This window comes from Prionailurus bengalensis, chromosome B3 (assembly GCF_016509475.1).
Source record: "Prionailurus bengalensis isolate Pbe53 chromosome B3, Fcat_Pben_1.1_paternal_pri, whole genome shotgun sequence".
Classification (NCBI taxonomy): domain Eukaryota; kingdom Metazoa; phylum Chordata; class Mammalia; order Carnivora; family Felidae; genus Prionailurus; species Prionailurus bengalensis.
In genome coordinates, this window is record NC_057355.1 from 1,036,616 (window position 1) to 1,059,846 (window position 23,231).

General features: G+C 62.2%; 1 protein-coding gene across 2 annotated transcripts in view; it reads right to left on the minus strand.

Moving 5' to 3' along the window:
* Nucleotides 1-23,231, minus strand: part of RASGRF1 (Ras protein specific guanine nucleotide releasing factor 1) — a 100,434-nt gene that overhangs the window by 44,299 nt on the left and 32,904 nt on the right. For both annotated transcript variants that reach the window (XM_043554604.1, XM_043554603.1), the window contains exons 4-9: nucleotides 15,408-15,500; nucleotides 13,126-13,379; nucleotides 6,444-6,523; nucleotides 4,607-4,800; nucleotides 4,034-4,143; nucleotides 904-1,022 (exon numbers count right to left, since the gene is read on the minus strand). In XM_043554604.1, the coding sequence (XP_043410539.1) occupies nucleotides 904-1,022; nucleotides 4,034-4,143; nucleotides 4,607-4,800; nucleotides 6,444-6,523; nucleotides 13,126-13,379; nucleotides 15,408-15,500 (850 nt within the window). The remainder of the gene's footprint in view (nucleotides 1-903; nucleotides 1,023-4,033; nucleotides 4,144-4,606; nucleotides 4,801-6,443; nucleotides 6,524-13,125; nucleotides 13,380-15,407; nucleotides 15,501-23,231) is intronic.

Genomic DNA, 23,231 nt, shown 5'->3' on the forward strand with positions numbered 1-23,231 from the left:
GAACGAGGCAGGCAACGGTGCAAGATGCGTGATGAACGAGTGAGAAACGGCTTCTGGTCCCGCCCCCCCCCCCCCCCCCCGCCTGGTTCCAGGCCCAGCACAGCCCCACGGGAGAGGAGGAAGCGCTTTGCTCGGGGAACAGAGCAGATTCCTGGTCTGCGGGGACGCTGCCCGTGCCAAGAGGGGCCGTTCTTTGGCCACCGCAGCGTGGGCCCGGTGCCGCCCAACTCAGGCAGGGTGGACGGGGGAAGGGCACGGGGGTCACACGGGGGGCTTAGAGTAAAACTCCAAGCTGAGACACCTGCAGGGCCAGCTGCCCAGGCTGCAGGAGGTGTGGGCAGCTCTCCCTCTGGCCAGAGAGGCCCAGGGCCGGACGGAGGGACCTCTGACTCGGGTGAGCACAAGCCGGTCCCCACGGGACGTGGGCTCTGGATGGGACAACCCTCAGAAGCACCGAGGCCCCAACGTCCTGGCACCAGCAGCCAGCCCCCCGCCCCACCAGCCCTCAGTGGGGCTGCACCTCCCAGGCGAGGAAAGAGAGCCACTGTGAACGTGACCGTCCCCAAGAGGCCGAGGACACGGGCACTGAGCCACACCGCCTTCCTCGGGGCTGGGAACGCTAGATTCAGGCCTGTCCGCACCTGCCCTTGTCCTCTGCTCCCTACTCTCTCCCCAGAACGTGGTGTCCGTGTTCACGGGGACACACGACAGACCGGGCCGCCTGGGAAGGAGTGTGTTCCCCTCTGGCGAAAAGGAACCCGGAGGCCAACGGTGTCTGCGTCTGCAGGTGTGGGTACGACGTCCACAGGCCTCCGGCGGCCCCGAGACACTCAGCAGACATGCCATTCGGAGGTGTCCCCGGGGCTGCCTGGGGCAGGGGAGGGCAGGGCACAGGGGACGTACCTTGTCTCACGAAAGTCTGGCTGGTGTCCAGCAGGATTTCACAGCCTTCGATAATCATGCGCTCGATGGCTAGGTTTTTCCGGATGTTCTCTGTCTCGCTCACTTCGTCATGCATTATCCTGCAGGGACAGGAAATAAGTCAGAGGCACAAGGAGGGAATGGCCAGGCCTTTGGCAGTCCTAGCAGGAAAGCCCGGCCCCTGGATTCTCTGAGCCCGCAGTCACGAAGGGGGAGAGGGCATGCATTTATCAAGTGCCCGCTGTGTGCAGGACGCTCGACAGGCACGATCTCATTTTATTCTTCTGGGAACCCAAGGAGGCAAATGTTAGTATTTCAGAGAAAAGGAAATGGAGATTAACAATTAGGAAGCAAGTGTGTCTGATCTAAAAGTCTGACCCATGTGGAACAGACGGCAGACTGTGGAGGAAGATGGGAGCATAGCAAACGTCCCTTGTTCACTGTTCTGGCCCATGTGCCCCTGCTGGCCTTATTTCCATCCACAGGACAAACCATGTTCACCTCTGCCTCAGGGCCTTTGCACTTGCTAGTCTTTCCTTTAATGCTCTTTATATGGTTGTTTCCTTAATGTTGCTTGGGTTCTGGACTTAGTTTTGGGGTGCCAGCAACCCAGCTGGCTCAGGGGAAGCCTGACTTGAGTCCACAGGCTCCAGCCCATCAGGGAGGGAAGCGGGACAAGCCGGCCATTATTCTGAGACTCTGGGTGTCTCTCTCCTTTGTCCTGTTCTGACCGCGGTGGCACCCATCCTCTCCAGGAGGTGGCGCCATTTACCTGCTTTTAAATAAGCTTGGCAGAAAAGGGGGCCGTGAGTTTCTGGGGGGGTCAGGAAGGTGACGGGTAAGTTTGGGGAGGGGTCTTGGAAAAGCGCCCACGTACTCCAAAAGAGGCACAAAGCCCCGTTTTGTCTGGTTCCACAACTAGGAAGCCAAGAGGGAAGGTCAGTGCGTGTGGTTTACAAAGTCCGAACCCAAGACAGCGGGAGGGGCGGCCCGTGGAAGCTGCACGGTGCTGAGCGGTGAGTCCACGCCTCTGTCCTGAGCCGGCCGGAGGGGAGGACCCTGGGGCGAGGACGGGGGATGATGCACTCCACGCGCTGACCCTGCGTCTGCCGCACGGCCCGCACTTCAGCAAAGGGCAGCGGTCACTGACCACAGGTCCCTGAACGCGTATTTCTATCCATTTCATCTTCTGGTTATCAGACGGGGCATGTGGCCTGGGCCTCGGTGTCCCCGCGATGCTGTCCTCAGAGCCCAGGCCCCAGCCCTCCTCCGGGGGGGACCGGTGGGGCTGTGCCGGCGCCCCGGAAGGGATTCAGCAGCCAAGGGTAACAGGAACCTGTTTTTTTTTTTTTTTTTTTTTGCTGAAGGTGCGGATTCTCCTGGGAGAGGGCTGTATTTAGTGAAAAATAAGGGGTGATAACCAAGTAGCGAAACTGGTTTTGTCGTCAGATAAACGCGAGGTGCAGCTGATCGGACCGTGCCAGCCCGGGGCCGGGGTCTGCATCCGGGCGCAGGGGCCGCTTGGGGAAGGGCCGGGGTCTGCGTCCGGGCGCAGGCTGCACACGGCTGGAGGTGGTGCCTGCTTCTCTGTGAGCCCGGCCAGTGAGGGCAGGGCCAGTCCTGGGGAGGGGTCTGTGAGCACAGCTCAGGGGGGTTGGAAGCTCTCCTCAGGGCCCCAGGCAGGGTGGGGGGGTGACAGGTCTGTTGCCATGGAGACAGGAAAGCTCCCTCCTGTGCGGTTAGGGCCTCGCTCAGGGCCCAGGTGCAGGTCACTGGCTGGGACAGAGGAAGAGCCGGCCAAGTGCTCAGGACGCCGGGGGAAGGGAGTCGGGGTCTCGGGCCAAACACCTCGACCTGCATGTGCCCCCTGGACCCCTGCCTGCACAGGCCGGGGTGCCCAGCAGTGACAAGGAGCCTCACTGCCTCACGGGGGCCCCAAGGCTTCTCCTGGGGGAGGAATGTGCAGGGACAGCTCCCTGGGACTTGATAGGACGGGGTGCCCACTCCCCAGTGGTTTTGTCTGTCTGAAATCACGCCCTGAGGACACCCTCACCCCGCCCTGGACCAGCCTGTCCTCCCTCTGGCCAGGTGGGAGCTGTGGCCCGGCCGGCGGCCCCTCGTCAGCCTGGGGAAGCCTCTCAGGGCACGAGTGGTTGATGGGGCCCAGGCAGGACGGGGGCTCCACACCTTGCGGGCTGAGCCTCCTTTGCAGGGTTCAGGGCCCCTTCGGTCTGGGCTCCACGTGGTGCAGCCCCTGGGGCTCAGCCCTCATCCCTGGTGGTCTCACCAGCCTCCTGACAGGCCCGTCTCTGAGCTGGCGACCTCTGACCCCCAGACCCAAGTGCCCTGCCCCCTCCTGTGCCTGCCTCTGTGCCATCCGTCTGTCTCAGGTCCAGCCCAGCCCCAGGGAGATTCCAAGGAACAGGAAGGACTCCCCTCCAAACCGCCCCCCTGCAGTCTCCGTCCTGGCCACCGGAAGCCCCGGCCTCCAGTCCCTGCGGCTGCGCCTAACTCGCCAGAGACACCTGCTGGTTCCGCCTTCAAAATGCACCTGGAATCTGAGCCTCACCCCCACCCCCACGGCCACCATCTGCCACCGGCCACCATCACCTCCTGCCTGGGTGCAGGGGGCATACAGGAGCCAAGGCGTTTGGCCTGAGACCGACGCCCAGGGTCCCGGGAGAGGGGTCAGCCCGCTCCTCCACACTGGCCCCTTGGCTTCTGCCCGAGCAGAAGGCGGGCTCCCCGGCTTTGGAGATGGGGCGCAGGGGGAGGGGCGGGGAGGGCCAGGTGTGGGGTCGCTGACCAGAGTCTCGGGCACGTGAAGCCACGGGGCTGACACATTTACGCTGGAGGACAGAGCCAACGGCCCCTGTGGGTGCCCTTCCCCGGACCATCCACGCCGGGCACACACGGGCCACGCCATCCTGCCCGGTGCCCGCTCAGGCGCGAGCGTCGAACCGTCAGTCTGCTCGAGGGGCTCTGCCTCCCGCTGGCGTAGGCTGAGCCCCTTCCTCCCAACCCTGACCTGACCCTGACCCTGACCCTGACCACCAGCTTTTACCACCTGGGGCTGGAAGTTCCTGCTGGGGGCGCCCAGAGCCCGGCTCACCTGGACAGCTCCTCCAGCTTGGATTTGGCATAGTCCAGGCTGTTCCGCTCCACGTGCTCATGAGGGGTGTGGGCCAGGAGCTCGTGCAGCGTCAGGATGTACCTGGGAATCTGTGGCGGGAAGGGGCAGGGGGCAGAGGCAGGGATGGGGAGACAGGGACAGGGAGACACAGAGCAGTAGCACAGAAGGACAGAGAGAGGAGGAAAGAAGGGCCCTCAGCTGGGAGGACTCCCAGGAGCAGGGCTGGGGAGGGAACTGGCTGCACTCTGTCCCTTGCAGCGTCCCACGGAGGCTGGCGGGCTCGGGCCCCGTGCCAGGGCCTGCACCCGCCCAGAGAGCCCGCTCTGCGGCGCTGGATGGGGGGTGCGGCCAGGGTCAGGGGCCAGCTCCCCATCGCCTGCCCCGGGCAGCCCCCACGTCCTGCAGGGCCAGGCCCCCTCCTCACTGTGGCCGCACTCGGCCACATCCCCCAGGCACCACTTGGACCACGAGGTAGGTGAGGAAGGTATCCAGCACCTGGAAGATGGGGGAGGTGACCTGGACCACGGGGGAGGAGGGGAAGGCGTCCCGCACCTGGAACATGGGGTAGGTGAGGAAGGTCTCCAGCGTCCTCTCCTCACAGTCTGGCTTGGCCTCGTAGTGCTTCAGCAGCTTGTCGAAGTCCCGGTTCTGTTTGCAGTGGGCCAGGATCTGCAGGCTGTACTGGTGGTTCCGCACGAACTCCTGGTAGATGTTCAGCATGGGCAGCAGGATGTCGAACAGGTCGGCTGCGGGGAAGGTGGGCTCAGCGGGGGGCGGGGGGCCGGGGCCCGGCTCAGACCCCAGCCCGGGGGTCCCGCCTCGGGGCGCCGCCGCCCTATCCGGGGCCGGACGGAGGGGCGCCGGGGCCACCTCCGAACCGCAGACTCGTGGAGACGGCCCGTCTGGCGTGGCCCCCGTGGGCCAGAGGGCCAGCAGCGGGCTGCAGCGGGGGCCCCCACCCCTTCGGGACGCCGCACACCCTGACGGCTCCCAGCTGGGAGGCCTGCCTGGAAGTGCTCTCTGCGGAGGGACGCGGCCTCGCCCAAGTCATGCTCGACCCGACGGCGGGCCCGGGTGGGGTGTGAAGGGGGGGGCCCCCGCCTCAGTCTGTGACATCTCTAATCACCCCAGCTCTGGAGTTTCTGTGGGGTCGGCCGAAGCCTCCGCTGTAACTGCCCCCTGCCCTGGCTCCCTCGCCGTGTCACACGAGGGCTCCCAGGAGGCCTCCCTCCTAGCCTGTCCCACCTGTGACACAAGTGATGGCCGAGGTCACGCGGGGACTCTGTGGCAGACGTGGAAGCAGGTCTCCTGACCGCATGTTCCACGGCTTCCTGCCACACCACACACCCACCCGAGCCCGTCCCTTCCCCCACGTGTCCCTCCGTTCCCGTCTTTCCAGACCCGCTTCGGTGAGGTGGGTCCCCCGCCGGCCTCCTGCCCTCCCAGCCCCCCAAAGCCCAACCGCTCTCCCTAGATCTCAACACTTGCCGGGTGGGATAGACCCGCCGAAACCACTGCTCAACCCCGTTAAGAAAGAAAAGCATGCGTCCTGGTCATAAACTCTGGGCAGGGGCTGCTGGATGGGGCATTCCTCTGCCCAGTGGACGGCATCCTCGACTGGGAAGGACAGGAGGGGTGGCCCCCGTCTGTCCAGGCCGCTCTGATTTTGACCTTGGGGACAGTGGGGGTCTCTGACTTGAGAACACAAGAGAAAGCGCTTGCCCGGTCAGAGGCGTCCATGGCCCGAGGGCGGGGAAGCTTTGGGTCAGTAATTCTGCTTTCGGAAACTGATAGTGAGGAGAAGTCGTTACTGGCAGAGATCATTACTTCTGAGCCAGCAATGGGCACCGAAGCATTACGCACCCAGCAAAAAGGATGCTTCTGGAGTAAGGAAACGCTGGTGCTGTGAAGTTAGGCAAAATAAATCAATAAAAAAAATAAAAATAAATAAAACAACAGCAAGATTCAGAATCTAAATTCAGTATGTTTGCAATTATGTAAGATGGGGGAGAAAAACCCAAGATCTCTGCATAGAAAAAAAACTGGAAGAAAACACACTGAGACGTTTCTAGCACTTGTCTTTGGAAGGAGAACGATGATTGATATTTTTAAACCTTTTCTTCTTTTCTAGATTCTCAAATTTTCTCAAATGGGTACATAGATATTATTTTTGAAAGGGAAAAGTACAGAAGTACCTAAAAATACGCCGTTTCCTCCTAGAAATGCAGTTTTTGCCAACACGTGTGTTCTCTTCTCCCTCTGGGGGCTTCGGTGGGTTTCTGGGGGGGCTGCTCCAGGACGGAAGCACCACCGGCCCGGACGGCGGCCCCGGCGAGGGCCCTGGGGGGAGGTGGGCGGCCGGGGGCCCCGGCGAGGGCCAGCTACTCACCCAGGACCAGCGTGGGCCAGCTGGAGATGCGGGCCTTCAGGCCCTGGTAGAAAATCTGGTGCAGGAACATGATGGTCTCGCTGGAAGGGGAAAGCGTGGGGTGAGGCCCGCCCCGGGGGGGGGGTGGTCCCTGCCCCTCCAGGGTGCCGCGCCCCCGCCCCAAGCCAGCCCCCCGAGGACCCTGCGGGGCTCTGGAAGCGAGCCCCTTTCTCCCCTGAGACCTCAGCGCCAACACCGTCAGCACGGACAGCGTCACCTGTGGGGCCCGGTGTGGGACGAACACCAGGACCCTTGTTAAAAAGCAACCGAGAATTTCGGCCTCAAGTGGGGGCCGCGCCCCGGGAGCCTGAACGCTGCACTGGCTCCCGGCCTCCCTGTGCCCCCAAGTTCTCACCTGCTGGGAGCGCCCCCTGGAGGAGCCCAGAGTCACACGGGGGCTCTGGTGGAGTAAAGGCCACCGAGGGATGTACAGAACAGGCTGTGGCCTCAGACCCACAGGAAGCAGGGCTGCACTCTGCCTAGGCCCCTTCCCTGGCTGTGTGACCTCGAGCGAGACGCCGAACGTCTCTGATCCTCAGGTCTTTCACACAAAACGTGGAGGTGCGACGGGACGCACCTGCCACTAACGGAACTATTTCAGTGTGGGGAGGGGGGCACTCAGTCACCGCTCACTCTCCACCACTCTTTGGGGCAAAGTTAAGGGAGCAAAAGACCCAGTGTCCCCAAGCACCAGCTCCGTCGCCCCCTGACGTGCCGGGGGATGTGCGCTGTGCTGGCAGCTTGGTGCTCTCCAGGCAGCCACACTGGCCCTGGCTTCCCTCCGGCACCCCCTCCCCGCCCACGGCTCTGCAGGCAGCCGGCCCCAGAACACAGCCCAGTCTGTCCTCACAGCTTGTCTCCTCGGGGACAGACTCCTGCTTCCTCCTGCAGCCCCTCCCCCCAACCATTCCTCCCCTCCCCCTCCCCCCGGGAGACGTGGAGGGTCTCCCCAGAGCGTCTGGGGCTTGTGCTGAACCAGACGGGGAGTCCCGTAGGATGCTAAGGTCGTACACCCTATTCTTGGACCGGAAAGCAGAGGCCCAGAGAGGAAGAGTTGGGGCAGCCGGAGCCTCTGAGCCCCGCTTTCCCTCTCCCCGGAATGTTCTCTGTGTCTGTGCTCTCCTCTCGCCCCCGCCCCCTTGTTCTGCTGTTCCAGGCACCGGGTATTTTCCCCCGGGGGGGGGGGGGCTGGTGCAGGAGCTGTCCCCTCTCCCAGCACCACGTGCCCTGGGGTCTCGCTCCGGGGTGGAGGGTGCTGAGGGGCGCAGGGATGTGGGGAGCAGAACGTGGGGTAGCCCTCATGTACAGAGGGGCTCTGATAGGCAGGGGGCTCTGTGACCCCAGGGGGGAGAAGGAGGGCTGGGAGGGAAGTGCAGAGACAGCGGGGGCAGGTGGGGTGGGGGAGTCGGGGACAGAGACAGACACCGCCTTCAGGCTGAACGGCAAAGCCCAGGACCCCATTATTCCCACGAGACACACAGACTGGAAGGGAAACGTGGCACCGGGGGAACGTATCAAGAATCCACGTAGAGGACACCTGAGTTCTCATTCCGAGCGTGGTCATTAGGGAGACCTGACTGTCATCTCCCTGAAGTCCCACGAGAATGGCCCCCCAGGTGTGGGGACACACGGATCCCCGACCAGAGACACCCTCGGGTATGGACACACGGATCCCTGACCAGGGACACTCCCACATGTGGGGACACATGGATCCCCAACCAGGGACACACCTAGGTGTGGACACACGGATCCCCGACCAGGGACATCCCCAATGTGTGTGGACACATGAACCCCCCGATGAGAGACACCCCCAGCTGTGGGAACACATGGATCTCCGGCCAGGGGCCACACCCTGGTCTGAAGTCATTTTTTATTTTTAGGCAAATCCCTACAGTGACTTTTGACAGGGCTGGTTTCTGTCTCTTTGTGGCCCCTGAACTAGTCTGTTGAGTGTACAAATACCAATTCCGAGAACCTTCAGGCCACATGTGAAGACCCTTCGGGCAGTTTAAAACCAAGAGACTGACCCAAGGGTGTGTGAGAATGCACGAAGGGAAGACTGTCTGATCTGAGACAGAAGAGTGGGTGTTAGGGGACTTTCAGGGGATCTTGAGGGAGCCCGGGGGCTCTGGACTACCTGGAGTTGCCACAGCAACCCTCGGGGGAGCCACCCCCAGGCACCTCCCGCCGACAACTGCTCAGGCTGCACCGAAAAGGAAACGCACCTTCTGAAAGTCCAGTACTGCACAGACCGCTGTAGTAGCATGCTGGGAACGTCATAAGCTGGGACTATAAAAATATAGCTGACAAAGCATCCATTTTAAAAGTATACACTGTGAGAATTTCACCTGTAATCTTATTACCTAGAAATTACCATCGTTTCCCATCTGACAGGAAAACAAAATGATCTCATTGTGCTTTGATTTGCTTTTAAAAAAAGCCTTGTTACGTTCAGCAAACACTTTTCCTGTGTATCGGCCATCTGAATTCCTTCTTTTGGGAATGGCCCAGCCGTGTCCAATGACTCTTTTCTCTTACTAATTTTGTTTAACGTGTATTTATTTTTGAGACAGAGAGAGACAGAGCATGAACGGGGGAGGGGCAGAGAGAGAGACACAGAATCGGAAACACAGAATCGGAAACAGGCTCCGGGCTGTCAGCAGAGAGCCCGACGCGGGGCTTGAACTCACGGACCGCGAGATCGTGACCCGAGCCGAAGTCGGACTCCCAACCGACTGAGCCACCCAGGCGCCCCTCATTGTTCTTGTTTTAAAATGCTGTTACTTATATGTGTGTACGTCTTCATTTGAACTTGAAGACTGGCTTGCTATCCTGCACTGGCTGGAATTACGTTGCATTTACAGAGTATCTTGGGTGAACGCGGCAACTTTACGACACAAAACCTTTCCATCCAAGGGTGGCCCACTCTCTGTTGTATAGCCTTCAAGCTTAGGAGGATTTTTACATTTTTAAGTGGTCTGGAAAGAAACAAAATAGTATCTCACAGTATGGGAACATACGTGACACTCACAGTTTAGTGTCCATAAACGGAGACTTAGGGGAACACAGCCACGTCCATTCATTCGTGGATCGCCCATGACTGCCTAGTTTCCGCACAGACCGCATGGCCCACACGGTCTAAACTATCTGTCTGGTCCTCTACAGAAAAGGTGTGCTGATCCCTGGTCCACGTGAATAGTGTCCTTGAGCTGTGCAGTGCGTAGCTGGTACAGCTGTACGCTATGGCCCTGAACTCACCCACAGCAAGCGGGACTCAGACACGGAGTAAGTCATTATTTAAGTGTGATGGCTGCCACCGAGGGCAGCACAGGACCCTGGGGACACATAAGCAGGGACACAAGCCGATGGTGGCAAGGGATATGGGGACGCGAGCCAAGGAAAGACATGGAGGCAGAGTGGAGACACCCGTCCAGGACACAGGGTAGGAGGCGTGTTCAAGGAAGAGGCAGTGACCTGTCTGCAGGATACACCTGGGAAGAGCTCCTGGTACCCGGCGCCCCACCGGAGCCCAGAAGGCGTGACTCACCCAAGGCCGATGCAAGGTAAGTGGGCGTGGCCTGGCCCCTGCACCCCCACCCTGCCCTCTGCCCATTCATGGCCAGTTAGCTGCCTCTGTCCAGCACGACCCTCCCACGCAGATGTGGCTCATTGATGGTGCACACGCCCCGACCCCCCAATCTCCTTGACCCGGGACTGCAGGCAGCCCTGCTCACCAGTCACAGCAGCCTCGGTGACAAGCCATCTGTCACCTGGTGGGATGCCCCTGCTCACCGGCATCGCCCGTGGTGCCCGGCACCGGGGGTCGGGCGTGGCTTTCACCACGGAGAAACAGCGCCAGTCTGCAAGCTTGTGGTCTGGCTGAACAAACCCGCCGCACACTTCATGTCAAAGATCTCTCCTCCCTGGCGGAGAGGCACAGCGAGCCCCTCCCCGCTCTGTGGCATCCTCCCGATCGCCCACCTGCGTGCCCAGGGGCGCTCTCTTCCCAAGCTCCGGCCGACGACGCTACCCAGTCAGCAGCGGGGTTCTAACGGGGCTGTGCATTTGAGCCTGAAACTCCAGCAGAAAGTGACGCGCAAAATGTCTTCTGGTAAGTGGGCGGCCTCTGCCCTTGGCCTGTGAGACACCGACCTCTGCGCTGTGGTGGGAGGCAGGGGCCCGAGGCTCACTGGTTTTTCCTACTGAAAACAGTACAGAAATACAGACTACGTTGACCGACTCAATATTGAACCAGCCCTGCCTTCTCGGCGTAATGACGTACCGTTCTTTTTATGTAATTCTGGATTCAACCTGGAATGTTCTGTATCTATGAGATCTGGTGGGAGAGAGGCTTTGCCTGTTTTGGGTGCTAGAATGACACTGGCCTCCAGGAGGAGGGGGGACGTGCCCCCTCCCCGTTCGACGTGGGTTCCGTTCTCCGCAGGGGCGTCATGGGGGGGCTTTACTGTGACCTCGACGTCTAACTCCCACTGAGCAACCTGAGCGGGGCTCTGCGCTGGGTGCCCTGTACGGACCTCTCACTGGACACCCCGACACCTGTATGCTCCTCCACCAGCCCCTGCTGACGATCAGGTCGGCGCTCTGGAGGCCTTAGGAATTGATCAGGCTGCTGCTGTTTGGAGCAGATCAGTGAGACCTGGAAGGCGAGTGCCTGTCAGCCTGGGGCCCGCTGCTGACCGGGGGGCACAGGGCCTGCAGGGACCTCCTGGCACCGGGAGACGAGGGGGCTCCTTCCTTCCTGTCTGTTCTCAGGTAAGGGCACCCAGCCTGATCCGTGCAGTCATTAAATGATAAAACTATAAAACCATAGGATATTTTTTTCAAACGACTTCTGAACAAAGGCTGCGAGCTGATGCGGATACTCTTGACGGAAGATTCCAGGCTAAACGGGCGCCGTTAAAGACAGGTGAAGTGTGACAAAATCACGGGAAGGTGAAGGAAGTACCAAAGCACACCCTTCTCTCAGTGATTGTGATGAACGCTCACCAAAGACTTGCAGTCTGGGCCAAAACCGCGAGAGACACGGATGTAACGACGCCTCCAGGCCTGGCTGACCCGTGGGCTGCAGACCCACTTTGTGCGACTTCTCTGATAAACACGGTCCGGCCGCAAAGGTATTTTCTCTTCCTGGTGACGTTCCCAACACTGTCCTCTTTTCTCTAGCTTGTTCGTTGTGACGATACGATATGTGATACGTGTGGTGTACGAGATACACGTAGATAGACTACTTTTCCAGCAAGAATTCAGGTCAATGGCAGCCTCCTAGTAGTTAAGATTCGGGGAGTCCAGAGTCATATGTGGATTTCGGGGTGTGTGCCCCAACCCCCCGAGTCGTTCGGGGAGGTCACCTGGGGCCTCCCGGAGCCTCCAGGACAGCGAGCCACCCGCGGTTACGTGAAGCTCCCCGCCGCAGCGTGGCCCGTGACCCACGGCACCTGTCACCCTGCTGGAGAGGCAGCTCCCTGGGCTCCACCCCAGGCCTCGAGATGGAGACGCGCAGGCGCTCACGGCGCGTGTCCGCGGACCGTGCCGTGCTGCCCGGGACACCCGGCAAGCCGCCGCGCCTGAAAGATCCAGCTGTAGGTTTTGCAGTGTTACCCGATTTCACAAAAAGATAGTAACTGATCTTCTCTGTCTCAAGAAGTGAACAGAAGCATTTATGCAATGCTTAAAACTCGTGTTCGACATTACCAGGTTCAAAAGCGACCTCGTGAGGCCCAGTGGCTCGGTTTCTGGAAGGTCTTAGGAGGCTGAAGTCTGCTCCCCTCCCGGATGGTCTCTTTCCCGCCCCCGCTGTGGTGCTGCGGCCACATCCTCGGCCTCAGGCCCACCCACTCCAGTGACTCTGGGCCTCTCCAGCTGGACCTCTGACCCCCATCTGCGTCTCTCCCTCAACCGTGGCCGCCCCACGGGCCCTGTGCCCCTGGGGACCCCGGGTCCTGACCGCCCGTGGAGAGCCGGTTTCCGCCAGTGACACGGCTGCGCCGGGCGTATTTCGGGCGGGTCACAGCTGTATGAACATCTAGGGGCCACACGGCGACCCGCTGTAATTCCTGGGGGGGGGGGGGCGGTAATCGCTTATAAACTGCGGTCTGGTTTTTTCCCCGTTTTTATCCCCTTTACTCAACTTTACTACCCACTGAGAAGCGCATCTAAACCATTTCTCGAGAAACTCCCCCGACCACGCGGTTGACGGCACAAGAGCCGCTGCTGGCCCGCCCCCGGGGCGCCGCCAACCCCACGCGGGCGCCAGAGTCCCCTTCCGGGAGAGACGGCCGCTGGCTCGGAGCCCGGCCTCCAGGCGGTTACGGCCGCGTCTGGAGGCCGATTCAAAACGCGCTCGGTGGCCGCTCTGCCGACGTCTGCGCCGAACGATTCTTAGCCGAGGGCCCGGCGAGCGCCGTGGGGAGGCGTCTGGCGCCCCGGCAGGTGCCCGCTTGAGGCCGACAGCACCCCGCCCCCAGGCTCTGCCCATCAGAGGCGTCTCCGGACGCGCCGTCCAGGCGGCGCGCCTCCACCCGCCCGCGCCCCGCGCCCACGCTTTTCGGGGCGACTTCCGCCCCCGGTGACGGTGACGGGCTGACGGCGGCTCAGGGGCCCTCCGCCTCCGGGGCCGCCTCACCTGTTCAGGAAGATGCTGCTGACGTCGTCGTGCGTGATGGGTGGCTTCTTGGAGCTGGCGGCCATGCGCAGCGGCCGCAGGAAGTTGTTGACCAGGATGTGCAGCTGCTGAACGTACTCGGCCTCGGCCTCCAGCATGCTGAACACCACCTGGTTCCGCTTTCGCATGCTGTCGGCGTGCGGCGAGCGGATGTAGTCCTGGATGATGGTCTTCCACTTGCGCCTGCACAGCCAGCCGCGCAGGAAGCTCTGGACCTGGGGGACGGCCGGGGGGGAGGGGGCCATCAGGGGTGGCTCAGCCGCGAGGGCCCCGGTAGGGAGGGTTGGGGGTCCGTCAGTGGGGGGCTTTGCCGCCAGGGACCCGGCGTGGGGGGAGGCTCTTCCGCGAGGGTCCGGGGGGGGGGCCTCCATGGGGGGCAAGGCAGGGTGGGGCGCCTCGTCTCGCTGCCTCCTCCGCGGTGGGGTGTGCAGGGAGGTAAGCTGGGACCAGGGCCTGGCCTGCCCGCGAGACCCTGGGCGAGTCACCGGGTCCCATAAGCCGCTTTCCCATCTGCATGAAGGGGCTAAGGAGGGGGCGCCTGGACTCCACGTGTTGCCCCAGGAGCTTTGCTGGAAATGTAGGTGCCAGGCCCCGCCCCGACCTCTGCATGTTCCCCAGACCCCCAGCTCGCCTCAGAGGCAGGGGACATGTGGCCCTGAGTCTCTGTCACGGGAGGGGCTGGGGGCAGACGTCTGCCAGGCCGTGCTGGGCCTCCCTCACTCCTTACCTCGTCTAACGACTGGCCTGGAAGCCTAGAAGCCTCAATTAACACTCATCGGGATAGAGGGCGATTGAAAAATTGAACAGAATGTGGCAGATTGGTTAATCTGGTGCTTGGGGCCTCAGCAGGGCCTGCCTGGAGCCCTCCTCTGGCCTCTGCGGTGAGATGGGCACAGATACTTGGCGGGAGTGTAGTTGGGCCGCTGGGCGCAGCCACTTTGGCAAGAGCTTGGGAGAGGACCTTGACTCATGGCCACGGAGACGACTGTTTTCCGATGCACCTGCCTCCAGGCCAGGCACCACCCGGCTCCTGCCGCAGGGTTGGGGACCTGGGGACCGCCTGCTGGGGGCCAGGCACAGGTGCTCATCACAACCTCACTGGAAAGGTGCGCGGACAGTCAGGATGTGGATGTGTGGCTGGGGGGCATCTGCCCTGGAGAGGCGGCCGGCCCTGAGTCTGGACCGCCCCCTTCTAGACTCGGAGGCTCTCTCCACGAGGGAGGGGCCCGCCTGAGGCTCCAGGAGGGTGGAGATGGAGGGAGGGGGATTTCGGCAGGCACAGGGAGATGTTCCACCCAGAATGCTTCTCCAAACGGGCAGAGAAGCCCAGGGGAGCCTCAGCAAAGGGGAGCCCTGCTTGGTGGGGTTCGGCTCAGACCTGGTGGCAAAGCCCAGTGCCTGAGGGGGCCTGGCAGGTCCCGCTGACGACGCAGGAGGCCAGCTGGTGGGGACTAATGGGGCTTGCGTGGGCAGCAGTGTGTCCCGGGGACAGAGGTGGCAGCTCTGGAGCTTGGAGGCTGGAGTTTCAACGTCACCCGCAAGCAGCTGTGTGACTTGGGCAAGTGGCTTTGCCTCTCTGCACCTCAGCTGCCCCCCATGTGAAATGCGGATGATGGCAAAACCCTAGAGGGCTCTGCGTGAAGGGTCTGACGCATAGAAAATGCTTAATGAATGTTGGCTACTTCTATTTTTGAGAAACAAAATCCAGATCGTTTAGCTTCTAAAGCACTGGCAACAAACTAAAAAGAAAAAAGCCCCCCACGCCGTGTGGGTTGAAGACCCCAAACACACACACTTCCCCCTGCACCTGCTCCCATGGCTGCCCCAGGCTGCTGGGTCAGTACCCAGAGCCACTGGGCGGGTCCCCATGCCGTCTGGGCTCCCACAGATCACAGCAGCAGGGTCAGCTTTGGGGCCCCGTGGACTTCCAATCTGGGGGGAGATGGGGACCAAAGCCATGAGGAGAAGGCTCTGCATGGGGAGGGGACTGTGGCCTTAGGAGGCTGTCCCGTGTTGTGGGAGAAGCTCCTGGCCGACAGCCTCTCGGTCTGGGTTCCCGTCCCAGCCCCCCCCCCCCAACTCCCTCCGCTCTGGAACCTGCCCTCCCCACCTATAAATAGAGTGCATCCAGTCCAAGGCCGGGGCCGAGGAGGGGGTGGCCGGCCCTGGGGGTGGAAAGACAGTCGGTGGCAGTGCCCACCCCGGGCAGGGCCGGGAAGCTCTCAAAAGAGCACGGTACACACCTTCTTAATCTTCTTGATGTCACTGTCCTCATCGTTGGGGGTGACAGTCTGGGTGGACTGGATGCGTTCGTTGTCCCTGAGCAGAGTCGCGATCTGTAAGAGACGAGGGCGCGGTGGTGAGTGGGGGCCCCCGCCACTCCCCACCCCACCGAGGGCTCCTGTCCCCTGCTCTGTGTGCAGCTGCCCACCTGCACACCCAGGCCCCAGCTCCTGGCGAGAGGCCCCCGCACTCTCCGGGCAGCGGGCACCCCAGTGCAATGTGGCAGCTTTGGCCTCAATCTGTGATTCTCCTCCCCACAGCCCAAACCACCAGCCCCTTTATTTCTGAATTTTTGTTGTGGCAAAACAGCATAGAACAACTATTTAAACCAGTTTCAGGTGCAGGGGTCACTGGCATGAAGCACAGTGTGCCGCCGTCCCCACCGTCCATCTCCAGGGCTTTCCACCTTCCCACACTGAAACTCTGACCCCATTAAACCATGTTCCCCCCTCCTCTGGCCCCACCGTCTAGGTCCTGTCTTCCGTGAACTTGACTCCTCTAGGGACCTCCTGTCACGAGTGGAAGTGGAACCCTACAGAACTTTTGCGTCTGGCTTAGTCCACCTGCTGCGACATCGTCAGGGTTCGTCCACGCTGCCGCAGGGGTCAGCGGACCCCTTCCTTCTTCTTCCTCTTTAAGGCTGGATAGGGTTCCGTGCTGTCTGCACACCGCCCTTGGCAATGCACTCACGCGTAAGCGGACACTTGGGTGGTCCCCTTGGTTTTTCCGACAAAACCCTGCTGCCGTCAGAGAAAAGCAGGTGGCGGAGGCAAAGCCGCTGGCTGTCCCCTCCCCTGGGCAGCCCTGAAGCACTTCTCCGACCGGGAGCCTCTGTGGAAACTGCCGGCCTGGAAACACAGGACAGCCCCGCGGAAGGAACGTCCGAGCTGCCCTAAAAAGCCTCCATCCGGCCGATTTGGGGATCGTGCGTCAGCACCTCCATCCGGCCGACCGATGTCAGCAGAGCTGCAAGAACAGAACCGAGGGGCGGGGCCCGGGACAGGGGGTGCCTCGGGGACCCAGCCCCTCCAGCCTCCTTCCCGCCACTCCGGGGCGCCTTTCACGGGGGCTGTGGACCCCCATTCAAGAGCTGGCATCCCCCGTCTCTGCCTGCCACTCTCATCAGAGCGCTCCCGGCGCTCAGCACACGCCTGCGGGCTACGTCCACGTGAGGGAATCGGACCAGCAGCCACCAAACAAACGGCAGGCACAGGAACGCAGGGCAGCCGCGCAGGGGAACCTACAAACGCTGCGGGCCACAGCGCCCTCTGCAGGGCGTGTGGCTCTGTCCCGTCGAGGCCGCGAGCCGCGCCACGGGATGAATGGGCTCTCACAACTGAGCACTTTTGGAGCAATACGGAGCAGTCACCCCCTCTCCACGCCCCGGTTGCTAAAATTACCCCAGCCTCTGCTTGCGGAGTGGCTGAAAATATCCGAGGAGCATTCCGGCCGGCGCGGACCCTTCTTCCTCTCGTTCCCCCTCCCCCCACCCCTCCCGGCTTGTTGTCAGCTCTCTGCAAACATCTGCACCTTGGCAGAGGCGGACTCTTTGATCCATACGCCAGAGGGCTGAGGACACACGCACGCGCACACGCACGCACACACAGGCTCTTAGCTCAGAAACGTGGGGATGCCCGGTCAACACCCCCACCTCTGGCCCGACATTATCTCTTCCCAGCGGCCGTCTGCACACGGTACCCTTTTCTCTGTACAGCGGTGACGTGCGTCTGTGTGTGTGCACGCACGCGTGTAAGTAGCCTGTTCTTAAAACTGATGGTGCTCTTCTCGGAGAGACGCTTTCCAGGACGGCTCCTCCGCAGGGGCCAGGGCGAAAAATGGACGCAATTAGGTCAGGCGCTGTGTCGCTCACAGGGGCACTGGAAAGCCCTGGGGGGCGGACTCTGGGGAACCACGAGCCCAGGGACCCGGCAGGGGTCTTGGGCAGTGGCTTCTCCCTGCCAGGAGCTGGCGGCCCCAGTGGGCCCACAGAGGCAGCCTTTCTCCCCACCGGGCAGGTCCCTCTGGGGATGGCTTGGTGGGCACCCAGGGCCTGCTCGGCTGACCCTCGTCAGCGATGGCCACAGAGAGCTGGCACCTTGGCTCCTACCCCAACCCGCTGGCTCGCACCCCGCTCCGGCCCGGCCAGGCTCACGCCGGCGTCTCGCTCGCCCTGCCCACTTGCGACCCTGTGGCCTGGCTTGCTTGGCCCGTCGGGGGGGCAATCCCTTGCTTGCCACACACTCTGGGGCCCTGAGCATCGGCGCCCGCCCCACCGCGCCTCCAAGATGGGGTCTTCGGTGCAGAGTGCATTTAGTCAGCACGGCAACTGACGGCGGAATGAGCCCACGGTGTTGCTTTTTGCTAAACAGCCAAGGTTTTGCTAACGATTTCTGTATTTCTTGCTTTTCAAACAGCTGCCGCACAGCCCAGCTCTCTTCCCCTCTCGACTCCCTCTGGCCTCTTCTAAGCCACACAGGCGTCCATCTTGGTCCTCCCGGGCCAAGCCCATCAGCACGTCCTGGGGACGTCTCTGTGCTGGGCTCTGGTGAGACACAGCTGGAAGTGGGTGAGTCAGATCCCCCTGGGGGCTCCCAGCCTAACAAGGGGGTCAGATGCCCCCAGAGGTCACTCACTGTCCGACAGGACAAGGTGAGAACGGAGGCGTGCAGCTCCTGCAGTGGGGGGGGGGTCTCACCAGGGAAATAGCAAGGGGCCATCCAAAAGAGGTTTTGAAGGACAAGTCGAAGTCCGACAGGAGGGCGATGGGATGGAGCCCGTCCAGCAGAGGGGGCGGTGTGAACAAGGGCACGGGGCAGCAGGGGAGGCGAGGAGCGAGCCTGCAGGCAGGGAGGTGGGCCTGTGCGGGGAGGGGTCACACGGCACTGTCCTGCTCCCCCAGAGCGGTGTCCTCGCCGACCCGTCTCACGTGGTGGGGGTCCACGTCAAAGTCTGTTTGCAAGACTGGTTCCGAACGAATCCCTGAACCAAAGATCTCAGCGGTTTCTTCCAGAGTCAGACTCCAGGATCCTGAGTGCTCCGGGCCTATAACTGAGTGCTCCAGGCTAGTAAAATATGGCGACAGCCTCCAAACTCCTACCCTGCCCCGTAGGCCCTACGTTAGCGCTCCAAATTTACTTCCAACCATAAATGGAGGGAAGACAGCTACCGAAGCAAGGAAACGGAGCCAAGCTGAGCATCCCAGAGATGCCCCTCTGTCGTAGAAGGTCCTCAGAGCTCTGTGGCCTGACAGGTGCTCCGGGGAGCCCAGAGACCCAGCAGAGGTACACAGCACGGTGCGGAGCTCTGTCTGGGCGTGATCTGCAGGGAAACACGGCTGCGGGGCTGGAGGGGGGAGTGCGCACGGCCTCAGGGCTGGTTTGCGCCCCGGACCCTAAGGGCCCCAGGTTTGGTTCAAGGCTCTGCTGTTGCTGTCTGGAAGTTCCTGATGGCCCCACGTTTTCATTTTGCCTCGGGCCCCACAAATTATGTAGCTGGCCCCGAGACAAAATGAGACACTGGTGTGCTGGTAAACGTTTGATGACCAGCTCTCTGAAAGAAAAGCTGTGACAGGCAGCACGTGCCGAGTTCCACGGGGGAAACACGCCCACCGTGGCCCGTCTTAAGCTGCCAAAGTCGGGAAACCAGCCTGAGTGCCTCTGGAAGGTGAAACAGCAAGTTCCCGCAAGCTGGCAAGAGCCGGTGCACACGCGCCACGGGGCGGGCGACGGGCTTGGTAGCTGCAGGGGAGAGGTGGGTGAGAGACCCCCGTGACCGGAAGGGCAGAGGTTGTGAGGGCAGCCGTGTCTTCTGTTTGGGAGCGGTTTTCGATGGCCGTGGAAGCCCCCCTCCCCCGCCACTGTGTCCAACCTTTCGCACAGTCTGTTCCGTATTTTGCACACCAGCCGCATCGGGGTTTGGGGACCGAAGGGGGAAGCAGTCGGGCAGTCGTTAGACTCTGGGTCTCCTGCTCGACGACGCAGGACTGGGCTTCTCGGTCCTCTGGTCCTCTGCCACCCGACGGTGGGCGTGGTCCTGGGATGCGCCTCTGTCCCCGGAAGTGTGAGGTGTTCCCCTTCCCACGCGTGAGCCCGGGGCCCGTGGGCCGTGGCCCCGACTCTGGTGAGAGCGCGGGAGCAGGGCCCACGCTGGACCCTGGGTGCGTGAAGGGGCAGCGCTCGCTGCTTGAAGCCCCCGCGATGAGGGGTTGTGGCCGCCGAGGTACTTGGGCCACCCTGACAGGGGTGCGTGGTGGCCACCGAGGGCTGCCTTCGGGCCGCTGCTGTGGACGGGGGAGCCGGCTGGAACCAAGAGGTGGCCAGGAGAAGGCGAGGCCCTGCAGGCCCTCGGGACGTGCGAGACAGGGCGCCGGGGTTTGTTTGGCCGTGGGAGGTCAGGGGGACCCTGGAGGCTTGGGGCCACGCAGGCGACACTGTGGTGGGTGAACGTACACCCTTCCTGCAGGCCCGGCTCCTCAGGAGGAGGAAGTTTCTGGCAGACGCAGGCCAGGGGTCCGGAACCAGGAGAGCCAAGTCCGAGCTGGGACTCCATCACTCGGGTGACCTTGGAGCCACCTTGGCTAAGTCCCTTCCTCTTCTGTGGGCTCAGCGTCTTCAGATCCCTCCAGCTCTCAAGTTCCGAGGCCTGTCTTCCTCCCGGGGGGTCACTCATCACTCGCTCGGCTTCTCGGTGCCTCCGGCCTCCCTCACGGCCTACTTCCTGCAAACAGGCTGCATCCCCCTGGCCTGCAGGACGTGTGCGTGAGACACAGAGAGACCACAGCCTGAGAGCTTTACCAGGACGGCCTTTCTTTCAAAGTCCCTTCAGAAGAACGTTTTGCCCCAGAAAACTAGGGGGCAGAGGAAGCTCTGCTCCAAATTCGCACCATGTGGGGCCTCTGCTGCCTCTGACACACACACACACACACACACAACTGACCTGCTTGCTGCTCCCCAGCCACAGAGGGGCCCCGCCCTTTGCACCCTCGCCTTCTCTGGTGTGCAAATCCTTCTAACACCATATGCAACATGGACCCATACTCTCTCTGGATGTAAAATAACTCACTTTCTGCCTGGTTCACACCGCAAGCTCTATCACAATGCCGATTTCATGGTACCACAGTTAGACCCCAGGGGTGGACACTTCCATACCTCCAGGGCCCAGTGGAGTGTGACGCACATTTATTCACTGAGCACCTACTATGTGCCAGGTGTGAGGGAGAGTGACAAAAGACAGCCTGGCCCTACAAGTCCCCAGTAGGTTGGGTGTGGGGATGTCGGGGAGCAGGGGTGGTGAGCCAGGGGGTCCCTGGGAGGAGGTGCTGGACTGGGGGTGTTCCTTGGGAAGGGGTGCTAGACTGGGGGTTGTCCTTGGGAGGGTATGCTGGACTGGGGGTGTTCCCTGGGAGGGGGTGCTGGACTGGGGGTGTTCCCTGGGAGGGGGTGCTGGACTGGGGGTGTTCCCTGGGAGGGGGTGCTGGACTGGGGGTGTTCCCTGGGAGGGGGTGCTGGACTGGGGGTGTTCCCTGGGAGGGGGTGCTGGACTGGGGGTGTTCCCTGGGAGGGGGTGCTGGACTGGGGGTGTTCCCTGGGAGGGGGTGCTGGACTGGGGGTGTTCCCTGGGAGGGGGTGCTGGACTGGGGGTGTTCCCTGGGAGGGGGTGCTGGACTGGGGGTGTTCCCTGGGAGGGGGTGCTGGACTAGGGGGTGTTCCCTGGGAGGGGTGCTGGACTGGGGGTGTTCCCTGGGAGGGGGTGCTGGACTGGGGGTGTTCCCTGGGAGGGGGTGCTGGACTGGGGGTGTTCCCTGGGAGGGGGTGCTGGACTAGGGGGTGTTCCCTGGGAGGGGGTGCTGGACTGGGGGTGTTCCCTGGGAGGGGGTGCTGGACTAGGGGGTGTTCCCTGGGAGGGGTGCTGGACTGGGGGTGTTCCCTGGGAGGGGGTGCTGGACTGGGGGTGTTCCCTGGGAGGGGGTGCTGGACTAGGGGGTGTTCCCTGGAGGGGGTGCTGGACTGGGGGTGTTCCCTGGGAGGGGGTGCTGGACTAGGGGGTGTTCCCTGGGAGGGGTGCTGGACTGGGTAGGATTCCATGAGGCAGGACAGGTGGGATGACAGGGCCATTCCAACAGGAGCACCAGCATGTGCGGTGGCCAAGAGGTGCCAGAGTCCTGGCTGACCGGAAAGGGGGCCTGGGGGAAGAGTCGAGGCCACAGCCGTGGTCAGGTGGCTGCAGGCACATGTCAGTGATTGAGTGAGTGGCACCTGGACACCCCTGCTTGTGAATCTAGTGACACTGGACTGGGGCCAGGCCTCTGGTTCCTCACAGGGTGGAGCCCCAATTCGGGGGTGTGTGCCAGGCTGGGGAGCTCCGGGGAGTGGCCTCCAGGGTGCGGCCGATCCCAGATCGAACCAGGTGCTGAGACACAGGACCAGCTCCTATCCCAGAGCCATGTGGGAAGGGGCTCCGGGCAGGGTGGACACACTGGCAAGTGGACAGGCGGCCCTGGGCCCTGGTCCCAGCTATGTGAGCTCAGGCACGTGACTTGTCTCTGCACCTGGTTCCTTGAGTGGCTGGTCACGGAGGGATTGAGAAGGCGCCTCTGCAGGTGCCTGGTGCAGGATGGGAAAAGGAATATTGAACCTGAAACTTCGTTGAATTTCAACTTCCAAGGGCACCGGACAGCTTGGCTGCCGAGCACCAAGGCGGAAGTGGTGACCTTCAGTCTGTGAACTTCCCAGGCAGAGCTGGCTTCGCGGGCACACGGTGGGACCCGTGCAGCTGCCATCTTGAAATTCTTAGTAATTTCCTTCTGGAATCTGTGCTTTATGGTGACATCAGATGGGACAGTGCAGCACACCCCAGGTGCTTAGGGCCTCGGCTCACGTATGTTCCTGCCTCCCCGGGACAGGTTCTCAGCTGCCCCCTCCCCACAGCCTGGCACCCTGGGACCCACGACCATGGCTACCCTGTGCCCTGGAGGCAACGGGTGGCAGGCGCAGGGGATACTGGAGACCCTGTGCCACCTGCAGGGGCCTGGGTGCAGGTGCAGAGGGCGTGGCCCATGGTGTCTCAGGGAGACAGCAGCCAGTGCACCAGGTGGGTGACCCCCTAATCTGGGAACATAGTGCATTATGGTGCAGAGGCTGGGGGAGGTGGAGGCTGAAGTTGGGGGTCACCTGGGTTGGGGTGGTGGGCCGTGGGACGGGGGCGGACTCCCCCAGCCCTAGCCACGGCCTTGCCTATTTCCTTTGCACTGGGCCCTGGAAATTATGCAGCGGATTCTGGCTGCAAGAGTCTGTGCGTTCACGTCCCCTCCTCCGCTCCGAGTCCACGGCTCTTGTGCGACGGGGCCAGCCGGTTCCAAGTGTGCTGTGGGGTGAGGGGTCAGATACTTCCAGGGTGGGCAGACGGCTGGCAGGGTGTCTAAGGGCCAAGAGCGTCTCCCACGCTTTCACGCAAGAGGGGCTTGCTTGGGAGGCTGTGGGAGCGCAGGTTCCGATGCTGGAGGCCCCGGTTCCGCGTTTCTGACGAGAAACTGCTTCGCGGACGACACTTGGGATCAAAGCCTGGTGGGCTCAGTCCAGCAGCAGCGCAGCCTCCAGACGGCTGCCCGACGACCCCGTGAGAGTGCTCCCCGCAACGGGCAGGGGAAGGGGCTGCTGTGGTGCTGACACGGGAGCGCACGCTCCGATGACCGGGCCCGTGCCCCCCGCCGAGTGCTCAGCGTGGTCCTCGGCGTAGTACCCCCAATGCACTCGTGACCTCACACCATCCGCACAACCTCGCTGGGT